At 39.1% G+C, this 12886-nt stretch overlaps 1 protein-coding gene across 1 annotated transcript; it reads left to right on the top strand.

The window, feature by feature from the left end:
- Nucleotides 1-954: 954 nt before the first annotated feature.
- dpm1 (dolichyl-phosphate mannosyltransferase subunit 1, catalytic) lies at nt 955-11951 on the top strand. The gene is made up of 9 exons (XM_057855916.1): nt 955-1128; nt 1320-1419; nt 1536-1569; nt 3117-3193; nt 3291-3316; nt 4220-4315; nt 4395-4463; nt 11235-11349; nt 11581-11951. Exons 1-9 carry the CDS (start codon nt 998-1000, stop codon nt 11683-11685), a joined length of 753 nt encoding a protein of 250 aa, XP_057711899.1. The 5' UTR covers nt 955-997; the 3' UTR covers nt 11686-11951.
- The last annotated feature ends 935 nt before the right edge of the window (nt 11952-12886 follow it).

Here is a 12886-nt window from a genome sequence, read left to right as displayed (position 1 = left end):
GTGTGATTTTCTTGATTTAAGATTTTTTTGTGTGTGTGTGCAATATCCTAATACCTCAAGATTGTATTGTTCCTTGTCGCCCTCTCTTTTACAGCCATTAAAACTTAAAGTGATCACATCTATTTCAACTGGGAAGACATGAAGTCATGTTACGATACTGGAACGATCGCTGCCAGCCCCCCAGTCAAATTGGATTGGACAACTATCACCGTCAATGGCAGCTAATGAGTTATCACTGAAAACTAAAAATACAGTTTAAACCTGATCTTTTTTAACGGATTTCGGTCCTCTGAAAACGATCGCATCGGGGACATCCCTAACATATATTGTGCTGTAACACATGATGATATACTGTCTATCTTCACGTTTGTCAAATACAAGTGGAACTATTTCAAGTTGCCCCCTGCATTCTTTTGATTTTTCTGATATTGGAGAAAGTTTGGACACTACTGCAAAGAGCTTCACAGACACAGTTGGCAGTAAAATATCAAATAACAGTGGATGAGTGATGATAATTTAAAGATACACTTTTACATAGGAATATATAAACCATACAGAGTTACAGATCATACCCTCGTATTGACACGTACACATACTTTTTGTTCTGAATTATTGAGTACTTTCTTCTGGGAACTAATGTATAAAAAAAACTGTTTCCAGTCGCATTTATTTTCTAACAGTACACAAATGTTTCTGCCGATCGTGAAAATATCATAATAGTTGGATGCGCTTCCGATTCAAATCGGAAATATTTCAAAATAATGGAGTTTACTTCAATGTGTGGGGTTTGGGGACATTTTTTTTTAATGTCGTACCAACTAAACTTGGATTCCATTAATTTTTTATTTATGACTCGTGTAACATTTTCAATATAAGTGATGTAAACCTCGCCATATAAAGAGACGGTAAATTTACTTAGACATTACGAAATCGGATATGATACGGTACTTTGCTCAGCATTGCTAGCTTTAACAGCGGTCATCGTAGTGACGTCGCCATGCCAGCCAGGAAAAGTTCGCACTCGAAACCAAACGGTGGGGATAAATATTCAGTGTTGTTGCCCACCTATAACGAAAGAGAAAACCTCCCTTTGATTGTGTGGCTTTTGGTGAAATATTTTGATGAAAGGTGAGTTCAGGAGAGTGAACAGACATTTGGAGCTACTTAGTGATGAGTTGTCACTTAACCTAGCCAGACCTGTACTTAACTTATTTATCATTATAAGTTATTACAGATAGCACTTTACATTAAATCCCAAGATATTGAGTTTTGCTGGATATTTTGCTGTCGCGTTGCTAAATTAAAACATGTATTTCCAGTGGTTACAAATACGAGATTATCGTGATCGACGATGGAAGCCCGGATGGGACATTGGCAGTGGCGGAACAGCTCCAAACCATATATGGAAAGGACAGAATTGTAAATTCTTTCTTATTCTAAGACTGTCTCTCAGTTTTGTAGGTTTTTTGTTTTGTTTTGTTTTGTTTTTTGGTGTAGTATATACTTACTATTGTTTTTCTATATTTTTTAACAAGCTTCTTCGGCCACGAGAAAAGAAGCTAGGACTCGGTGAGTTCATTTTATTTATTTATGTTTTATTTATTGCTTGCCATTGACAACGATAGACGTCCAATAGCGTATCGCACGCAACACGTCACTTTTGCTAATTAGTATTCATGACGTTAGCAATTGTTGCTAGGCGGGTCAAGCTCGCGTTTGTCCCTCATGCTAGATGCATTGCATGAGATGTTTACTGAGCTAAACCTACCAATTCTATCCAAAAATGATGTCCCTGGTGCCAAATTCGCTGTTAAAGATGTGGAAGAACATACAAATGTTCAGTTAAAGAGATGGCTTGAGTGTCGAGGGCTGAAAAAGACTGGAAAAAGAGCCGACCTGATCCAGAGTTAGCTTCTTTATCGACACCTTTTTCTTGTGTGCATTGCCTTACGCCAGTGTTTTTCAACCAGTGTGCTGTGAGAGATCGCGGGTGTGCCGTGAGAAATTAACCAATGTCACTTTTTTTTTTTTTTTTTAAAAACGTCGTCGGGCAGAGTTGCAGTAGGAAGGAAGGAATAGGTAGAAGGTTGCGGTTGTGTGCAGATGAGCGAGGTTTTGTTCGTGTTGCGTTCAAGAACTGCTTGGATTTCTAGCCATGAGCCACCTTGCTGTCCGTGACAATGTGCACTCCAGCACATCTACTGTACATCATTCTATTCAACTCGTCAAGTGGCGATATACACGAAAGTCCTTACCATTTCATCCATATGTGACGACAGTCAATCCTCCCCCTGTGTTTTATTCCAACACATTTCCCTTCCTGTTTGTATGTGGTACAGCTTTCGTACTTTTTCAACCTAAACCCGGCGTTGGATCGCTGCATGTGTTTGAGAATAACTGCGAGCGACTTTGACCGACTGAAGCAGAGTGTGGGACGGCCCCCTACTTGAAGGCGTGGCGCAGTGTCTGGGGAATGTGTCCCGTCAATATCATTATGAAGTCTATGCCACAGCATTTTAACTATAAAAAAAAACTATAGTGAACATCTGCATGCTATCTCCATTAAAACCACGACATTCACTGCTCACATTAATTATTTTGACATGATGCTAACAGTCGTAGCTGATAGAAAAACAAGCTAACAACCACCAAAATGAGCGTGAATGATTTTAAAAAGGATACAAAACACATTTAACATAACTAATCCTCCTCCACCTAGCATTGTGAGGAATGTCCACTTTACAAGGCATACTCACTTTATCATTGAAGGAGCAGACGCATGAACCGGGAAACGCATAACTAGGAATAAAAGCACGAGCAGTATCCAGAATAGTTTCTCCCTTTGGGGTTGCTTGCTGACAGTTCCTGCCGTCTGCAGGGGGCATCATTACAATACTAGGGGCGCTCATTATATTAGTAGACAATCCCTTCTTGTACCTCGCATGCATGCGACCGCCCAATCCGACCCTGCAAGGAACCGCCATTGCTTCCTGTCAAAATGATTTGGACGTCTAGCACTATCAATAATAGCCAGTGACTTATTCAAAAACATGGATGTAAGTCAGAAAAATACATGGATATCTGTTAATTCTGTTTGCTTCCCCCCAAATATTAAGGCACTGCGTATATCCATGGCATGAAGCACGCTACAGGAAATTTCATTTTCATCATGGATGCTGATCTCTCCCATCATGTGAGCGCAGCCTAGTGGATATCGATCGGATGTCGAGTGGGGTGAAATAATTCGCAAAATGTCTCTGTGTTTTGACTTTTTTAAAATTATGTTTCAGCCCAAATTCATCCCGGAATTTATCAAGTAAGTACTCATTTTGTATTTTTTCCCATTTTCAACTTCATTTAAATGACACTGTAACTAGGGCTGCAGTTATCGATTATTTAAGTAATCGGTTAATCTATTAATTATATAATTCGAATAATCGAGTAATCGGATAATGAACATTTAATATGTTGCCGATTCAATTTTAGGATAGGAAGGGCTTGCTAAGATTGCACTTTCCAAAGAGCATTAAATGCGAATACGAAATTAAAATTCCAGAGTGTTTTTCAAACTATGCAAAATTGTACTTTCATTTTCACAATGCCAACAAATGGATTTAACAATAAATTAAAATACCTGAACTCTTGAAAATATTTAATAAATGAGGATCGAAGTACAACAAAAGAACATTTGGCTAACTTGCATAGCAAAAGTCAGCTACCGGAAATGACATAAAATGCTAATTTTTTTAACAATGCTCATAACAAATATTGTTACAAAAAATTGCTAAATGTACCTCTAAACTTAATTATGAATGCAGAAACAATCATATTAGCTTAAACAAAAACTTACAACCTTATGTTGGTCTTAACAGGGAGCAGCCGTATCCATCAATGTTAGATGAGTTAAGGCATATTCACTGTTGCCACTAGAGGGCAGTGTATTCAGCCAAATCAATAAAACTAAATGCAAACAGTTTAAAAACAAACCATTACAACGTCACCCTAATTAAGCAAATCCTCGAAGCAACAAAATTTGATTCAAAGCTTTTTTTCTAATCGAATTCCTCGAATTAATGGATTAATTGTTGCAGCACTAACTGTGACATTACACTGTGAGGTTTCTTTTACATAAGGTTAGTTATTCTACATGTTGCTGTCAGATGTTGGCAGTTCAAAGCAGAATTTGTTTAAGGAAAATCCACTTTTTTATGTCTGCCAGAAAGCAGAAAGAAGGCGATTATGATATGGTATCGGGGACTCGCTATCGAGGCAATGGAGGTGTTTACGGCTGGGACTTGCGCAGGAAACTCATCAGGTAAAAAAGGTGACCAAATGTGAGTGCAAGGGCAGAGAAGAACTATTATATGTGTTTCGCTTTTCTTTCTCGCACACAGCCGTGGAGCCAACTTCCTGACTCAAGTGCTATTGAGGCCCGGTGCATCAGACCTCACAGGCAGCTTCCGGTAAGCTTCAGTATGCTCAAAATACAGCACAGAGGTACCTCTTCACACTATTTAAAATCCGTTCCAGGACCTTGTTTGTAAGTCGAAATGGTCGTATGTCGAGCAGGATTTTTCCATAAGAATACATTGTAATTCCATTAATTCGTTCCACAGCCCAAAAATCTACACTAAATCCTTAATAAATACTGCTGTTACTATTGCAAATAGCAATTGCAAAGAGCAAAACAAATGAATTATGAATAAAAATCAGAATAACAATACTATAATAATGTCAATAATAAAAATACCTGTAATAATGTAACGAATCAGGTTCTAATGTGGCGAACTTTTTTTGCTGTACCTGAACACACCGCGAGCTGACGTGACGGTGAGCAAGAGAGCACTATTTTACTTTCTTTTTCAATCCTGGCGTCAACAGCAGCGGAAACTAGGCGAGTTGATGGAATAAATTATTAGAAATCTGACGAAGCAGGCAATTTCTTTGGTGATGTTACCACAATAAGAATCATCACCTTAACTTATAAAGACTGGCGAACGGAAGAGAACCGCCGGCTGAGATAGACATTCTACGACCCTACTGTCGACCCAGTTCATGGATGAACACACCCACAATGCTTATATTTTGCTATCATTCACATCTTCATTCCAATGGTAAGCGTCACCTTTTCTTGTTTTTTCTCCACCTGCATTAACCATTTTGGATCCAGTGTTGATTTCTCTCACAAGAAAATCAGCCGTGCATCCGTCTTCCGGCAAAACAAAGGAACTGCGGCGCTCTCAAAAATCCTATTTCGAGCATGTCGTCGGATGTAGAAACAAATGGCAAGTCAAATTTTACGTCAGATGTCAAAAAGATCGTGTGTCGAAGCGATCGTATGTCGAGGTACCACTGTATATGACACCTCAAGTAAGATCCAATAGAAGAACACTACCTTTGCAAAGATGATAATACTGGGCAACACAATTTTTATTATATTAGGTCTGAAAGCTGATTTTAACTCATTTTTAAGTGCTGAATTCATATGTGATCTCAGTTTTTCGCACGTTTTGGAAATACAGGATCCCTGTTTACATTTAAAAAATAAGCGGCAAACACTGTACATAACGTAGTTGTTTTATAACTATGTAAAAATATTGACATACTATGACATTTGAAAAAAAATGCATAAAACTACATACTAGTAGTAAATACCGTGAACTAGAGAAAAATGGGGCATGATAGTGAAAAATTCTGCACCCATTAATTAGCAACAGCGGAAGTTCAGGATTTTTGACATTAGGCGTAGTCTTCGAGTTAGCAGGGGTTTAGTTTGTCGGTGGAGTTGATTTCAACAAATTCTGTTTCGTTTGTTATTTAGTTTTTTGTTAGTTAGTTTCAGGGCTCCAGAGTGGCTAAGCTAGCGCGAGTCAATGGCACAATTATAGCATTCCAATAAAAAGAACGATACAGATCTACGAACAGATCCAATATAGTCAAATAAATTCAAAACACCCATGCAGCCAAAACAATGTCACACCAAACTGCCGTAATTCATTTCATTCTGCAGGACTATTTATTCTTTTAGATGCGTAATACGACCCCAATAAAGAGGAGTGCTATAGGCACTCGTTCTATCGCTGCATTCGAGGAAGTTGGGAAGTCGGACTTATCTTGTTCAGGGGGTACCAGTTGCGACCTTAAAGCAGTCCAAGCGAATGTAAACCGCAAAGATGGCTGATCGCCACAATTTTTTTTGTATTTTGGCCGTCAAAAGACCTTTTGACCCTCCAGCAAACCTGACTTCTCGTAAGCGATCAAATAGTGGAGGCGTACTAATGATATTTTTCCAGGTGAGAGGTTGCAAACTCTGACTTCCCAACCTTCCTTGAATGCAGCATCAGTCTGCTGAGTTAACTGACGGCCGGCAACATGGCGAAATGTATATTTAGGGGCTGTGGAAACATACAGAAGAAACGGGCGAAGGAAAGTTTCCACAAATTCTCTATGAAGAACGAGGAAAAATATAAACTGGTCACTTGCTGCTGGCTACTCCATAAAAAATCAATGGTGAAAAAAAACCGATGTGATATCACTCCGCCCTGCTCCGCTGCAGAGCTTCTGGATTACAAATGTTGTTGTTCATACTGCAATTATTGACATGCAATATTAAGTTTTAATAACTTTATCCTGAAAACATAGCCAACACTATTGAGTTTTAATAACTTTATCCTGAAAACATAGCCAACACTATTGATTGCATGGATCATCGATAGGGGTGTGACAAAATATCGAAATGGTGATATATCATGATACTTTGTATCCCAAAAGGTTATCGATGTGCTCCTGTCAAGAATAGAGATATCGTTTAAAAAGGTATCAATTTTAAAAAATAATAAAATATTTTTTTTTTTAAATGGCTGCCATTGACGGTGCTCGACGCCCGATCCATTTAGACTGGGAACGTTCGTTCATTCAAAACCAGAGCATTCACAGTCATTCGGTCTGATTTTCGGTTCATTTACAGGTCACTTGCTTTTCGTTTCAGGGCATTTACAGGTCATTTCTTGTTGAGTTTGAGTCACTGCCTATTCATTTGCGTGATTCCCAGGTAACTTCCCTTTCTGTAACGCAAAATAAACAGCAAGTGACCCATAAAACACCCCAAAATCAACAGAAAGTAACTGAAAATCAACAGGTAAATGACCTTAAATGGCCCAAAATTACTCATTGCCTGGCATTGGCTGCCACTGACGGCCATATACGTTCAATCTGTTTGAAGTGGGAGGGATGGCATCGAATGAACGAATGTTCATTCGCTGCCACCCTCCCAGTTCAAATGGATTGGACGTCTACTAGTGATAAACACATTCCAATTCACAGCAGAAGCTTGTTTTTCTGTTTAATAGTTTTTTGTAGTCCTGTTGTCCTGGCCAACGTATCGAAAATCGTATCGATATATCGTCAGATCATCGTTATCGTGAGCTTTGTATCGCAAATCGTATCGTATCGTGAGGTAACAAGAGGTTCCCACTCCTAGTCATCGATGATTTTCATGTGTGCATATGTTATTTTTTATGGGCATGCTATAATGGTGCCATTGACTCGCACTAGCATAGTGAGGCAGCATTTAGTTATTGTGCTCCTCACCTCTGGAACAAGTTACCTGAACGTCTGAAGTATGCTCAAACTGTTAGCTCTTTTAAATCAGGGCTAAAAACGCTTTTGTTTAGCACTGCATATCCATAACTGGCTATATACAGTGCCTTGCAAAAGTATTCGGCCCCCTTGAATCTTGCAACCTTTCGCCACATCTCAGGCTTCAAACATAAAGATATGAAATTTAATTTTTTTGTCAAGAATCAACAACAAGTGGGACACAATCGTGAAGTGGAACAACATTTATTGGATAATTTAAACTTTTTTAACAAATAAAAAACTGAAAAGTGGGGCGTGCAATATTATTCGGCCCCTTTACTTTCAGTGCAGCAAACTCACTCCAGAAGTTCAGTGAGGATCTCTGAATGATCCAATGTTGTCCTAAATGACCGATGATGATAAATAGAATCCACCTGTGTGTAATCAAGTCTCCGTATAAATGCACCTGCTCTGTGATAGTCTCAGGGTTCTGTTTAAAGTGCAGAGAGCATTATGAAAACCAAGGAACACACCAGGCAGGTCCGAGATACTGTTGTGGAGAAGTTTAAAGCCGGATTTGGATACAAAAAGATTTCCCAAGCTTTAAACATCCCAAGGAGCACTGTGCAAGCCATCATATTGAAATGGAAGGAGCATCAGACCACTGCAAATCTACCAAGGCCCGGCCATCCTTCCAAACTTTCTTCTCAAACAAGGAGAAAACTGATCAGAGATGCAGCCAAGAGGCCCATGATCACTCTGGATGAACTGCAGAGATCTACAGCTGAGGTGGGAGAGTCTGTCCATAGGACAACAATCAGTCGTACACTGCACAAATCTGGCCTTTATGGAAGAGTGGCAAGAAGAAAGCCATTTCTCAAAGATATCCATAAAAAGTCTCGTTTAAAGTTTGCCACAAGCCACCTGGGAGACACACCAAACATGTGGAAGAAGGTGCTCTGGTCAGATGAAACCAAAATTGAACTTTTTGGCCACAATGCAAAACGATATGTTTGGCGTAAAAGCAACACAGCTCATCACCCTGAACACACCATCCCCACTGTCAAACATGGTGGTGGCAGCATCATGGTTTGGGCCTGCTTTTCTTCAGCAGGGACAGGGAAGATGGTTAAAATTGACGGGAAGATGGATGCAGCCAAATACAGGAACATTCTGGAAGAAAACCTGTTGGTATCTGCACAAGACCTGAGACTGGGACGGAGATTTATCTTCCAACAGGACAATGATCCAAAACATAAAGCCAAATCTACAATGCAATGGTTCAAAAATAAACGTATCCAGGTGTTAGAATGGCCAAGTCAAAGTCCAGACCTGAATCCAATCGAGAATCTGTGGAAAGAGCTGAAGACTGCTGTTCACAAACACTCTCCATCCAACCTCACTGAGCTCGAGCTGTTTTGCAAGGAAGAATGGGCAAGAATGTCAGTCTCTCGATGTGCAAAACTGATAGAAACATACCCCAAGCGACTTGCAGCTGTAATTGGAGTAGAGCTGAAACGAATACTCGAGCAACTCGAGTAACTCGAGTTTAAAAACTGATCCGAGTAATTTTATTCACCTCGAGTAATCGTTTATTTTGACAGCTCTAAGCATCACGTTTTGCTAGGACTACTTTTAATGCGGGACAACGCGCTGTCACGTGCGGAGAGGAAGAAGGGGAAAAAAAAAAAAACTTACCGCAGCCGACAGCCGCCACAAACGACGCCGACGTTGCTAAATACTAGCCCGCACAATGCTACATTGGTAACAGGTAGCATCTGGTGCGTCTCATAGAGATCACATGTATGTTGAACTAGATGCACAGTGAAAGACTAGGCCGCGTCTGGGCAGCGTTAGCAAACAGCCGCCATCTTAAAGCAGTAGAGCGCTAAGCGCTAATAAAGAGCGCTAAGCGCTAATATATAAGATTAACGTTACTGTCACTACTAGCTCACCTTACGTTAGCACTGCGGAGGGCTAGGTTTCAATTAATTAAGACCGCTTTCGATGCGTGGCTAACGTGTCTTTCATACAGGCTTTAACATAACATAGCGTTGTGGAGTGATGAGGGTGTCAAATAAAAACTCAATAATGCTAACTATCAATTTTAGCTCAGTAGTCATTGCTGGATAAAACACCAAGTAGCACTAGTCCCTAATGTGCTCCAATACAGCCTGTATCATACATTTATTTTGAACAGTGCAAAAACTCAAAATCCTATCAGGACTTACAGTTTAGACTAACTTAAAACTTAACTAGAACTTAAAAATGACTTGACACAAATAGATATTTAATTGAAAAACGTGGGAAAAAATCCTAACTTTTAAGTGATGTGTGTTATCAAGCGTAAAGGCATTTTTAGGTGTGTTTATATATATATATATATATATATATATATATATATACTTTTTAAAAATAAGATCTAAAGGTTTTTTGAGTGAAAACAGTGAATTAGTCATTTTTTAAAATTCTAGTTACATCTGAGATGCAATTGTTGGCTGTTTTTAACAATATACATCAAAAATAAAGACATTGATTGACTGAAAATGATAAAATGTCTTGTTTTCTCATGTATATCTATAATTGCTCTTTACCTAAAAATATATTTGTTTTATCCGATTACTCGATTAATCGATAGAATTTTCAGTCGATTACTCGATTACTCAAATATTCGATAGCTGCAGCCCTAAATTGGAGCAAAAGGTGGCACTACAAAGTATTAACGCAAGGGGGCCGAATAATATTGCACGCCCCACTTTTCAGTTTTTTATTTGTTAAAAAAGTTTAAATTATCCAATAAATTTTGTTCCACTTCACGATTGTGTCCCACTTGTTGTTGATTCTTGACAAAAAATTAAAATTTTATATCTTTATGTTTGAAGCCTGAAATGTGGCGAAAGGTTGCAAGGTTCAAGGGGGCCGAATACTTTTGCAAGGCACTGTATTTCAATCTACTTGCTTTCTATTCCTCTTGTGCTTATCTCCATTGCTGATTTCAATTATTATTATTAGTAGTAGTTTTTGTTTTATTTTTATTTACATAGTTTTATTCTATTTGTGATTAAATGCGATCTTTATGTATAATTTTATTTCCGATTTTGATTGTCTTGGTTTTTACGTTGTATTGATTTAAATGTGATTTTTATGATCTTCATGTGATCTAAAGCACTTTGAATTGCCTTGTGTTGAATTGTGCTATATAAATTAATTTGCTTTGCCTTGCCTTGCCTAGCTTAGCCACTCCAAAACCCTGAAACTAACAAGTAACTTGCAAACGAAACCGAATTTCTTGAATTCAACTCCACCAGCTAACTAAACCCCTGCTAACTTGAAGATTAATGTCAAAAATCCTGAACTTCTGCTTTAAGAACTGCTGTCCAACCTAAAACAATTGCATTTTTTAAAATTATTGTCCAGTGAAATGCTCGGTTTGATTTGACTCTTTAGCAAAACCTCACAGCACACAGCCAAACAAAACATAAAAGTGAATGTACAAATAACTGTGTACCTTCTGCCTACCAGTCGAAGAGTCATTTATCATTGGCATGGCTATATGAAAACATTTTTGTCGGGGTAAATAATATTTTTTAGACCTATTGTGGGAAATTGGATAATTTCTTGGAGTACACCTGACATGTTTTCTTTGTGTGATACAGACTGTACAAAAAGAAAGTTCTGGAAAGTCTGGTTGAGCGCTGCGTGTCCAAAGGTTACGTCTTTCAAATGGAAATGGTCGTCCGAGCCAGACAGCTCAACTACACTATTGGAGAGGTGAGTCACTTGCATAAAACAAGGCAAGTCTGCAGACGACCACTGTAAATGTAATGGAGGAAACAGTCAGTTACAAGCAAATTTTCATTGATAGGGAAAAAATGTTGCTTGCCTTTACATTGTACCAAAGATGTGATAGTGACTCTTCATTTCTCTGCCACCAGTTTTAAAAAAATGTTTTTAATATAGTTTTAATAAGTGTGTGTCATGACGCATTGACATCTCTTTTAGGTTCCCATCACCTTTGTGGATCGGGTCTACGGCGAGTCCAAACTGGGAGGGAATGAGATTGTGTCGTTCGTGAAAGGCCTGCTAACACTTTTTGTCACCACATGATCACCCAATATACACCATACTGTATAAATGTGGCGTGTGAGAGTCTTTATTGAGGACGTTGTACAATTCATGGTGCAAGGAAAAAGGTTTCCCAGCCTTTGGTTGAAGCAGTGATAGCAATTGAATAGATTATCCTAATAACTGAGGCCATTTTGTATTGTACATTCCCAGCCTAATGGACTTTGCACTAAGTGTATACTGTCTCAAAATTCATAACACAACTGTCAACAAAAATAAAGTGGTATTTCAGAAAATATGTGCCATTTATGATTTGAGTAAAATGCCAATCATGTTCCTTTTCAAAAATACAAGGATTCAGCTGGGGTATCAGTATCTTCTTTGATTCTAATTTTGTCAGATTTGATGCCTCAGTGTCTCCTCCCAGATGGCAGAGAGTACAGCGTTGCCCTGCTTTTTGACATCGTTCGTGCTCCTGCTATATTGCAATTTATGTATGCCACTTTTTTCTCTTCCACAATTTAAAAGCACCTGTTCGTGCGAATTTCTTGCCATCGTAAAACTGGCTTTACAGCAGTGGTGATTGCTCCTAAGATTGCATGGGAAGCTCAGCTCAGCTCTGAGAACTGACTCAAAGCCAATGCAAACAGAGCTCTTCCAGACATCACAAGGACAGATAATCTTTTGGCTGTAAATGCACAGACAATTAACTTCAAATAGTATATTAATATTGTGACATTCTGTAACGACATGGAACTGGTCAATTGGTCACTGAGTGCCCTGGCCAAGATCTTCTCTACAATGCTGTCAAAACCTGGACCACGCGCCTGCCCGGGAAACAACTTAAAGTCTGGATATGTGGAGGATAGCTGGGGTAGATGGCGGCTGCTGTGTCTGACCACACTCGAAGGGGAATGACATCGAGGATGTTTTTCTTTTTGTTGCGCTGCTGGCTGCTATTCTTCTGCAGGGGCTTGGAGCACACTTGATTCGTCGGAACATCATCAAAGTGTTGGATAGCCAAAAGCGATCGGTGGAATTGGCAACTACTGCAGTCAATGCTATCGCCGGAGTGAATGTCAGCCTCAGCAAGGCCTGTGACAATATATTACAGGTGAAGAATGACCTGGCGGCATCCAACACTGCCACAACCTGAATGGCGATTCAACTTACTACGAAGCTGTTCAACCTTGAGATGAATGTTCGTCGGGAGGCAGCAAGGAATGAAAACTGCGACGATTAA

This window comes from Corythoichthys intestinalis, chromosome 2 (assembly GCF_030265065.1).
Source record: "Corythoichthys intestinalis isolate RoL2023-P3 chromosome 2, ASM3026506v1, whole genome shotgun sequence".
Lineage (NCBI taxonomy): Eukaryota > Metazoa > Chordata > Actinopteri > Syngnathiformes > Syngnathidae > Corythoichthys > Corythoichthys intestinalis.
This window is presented reverse-complemented; position numbering and strand designations above follow the sequence as displayed.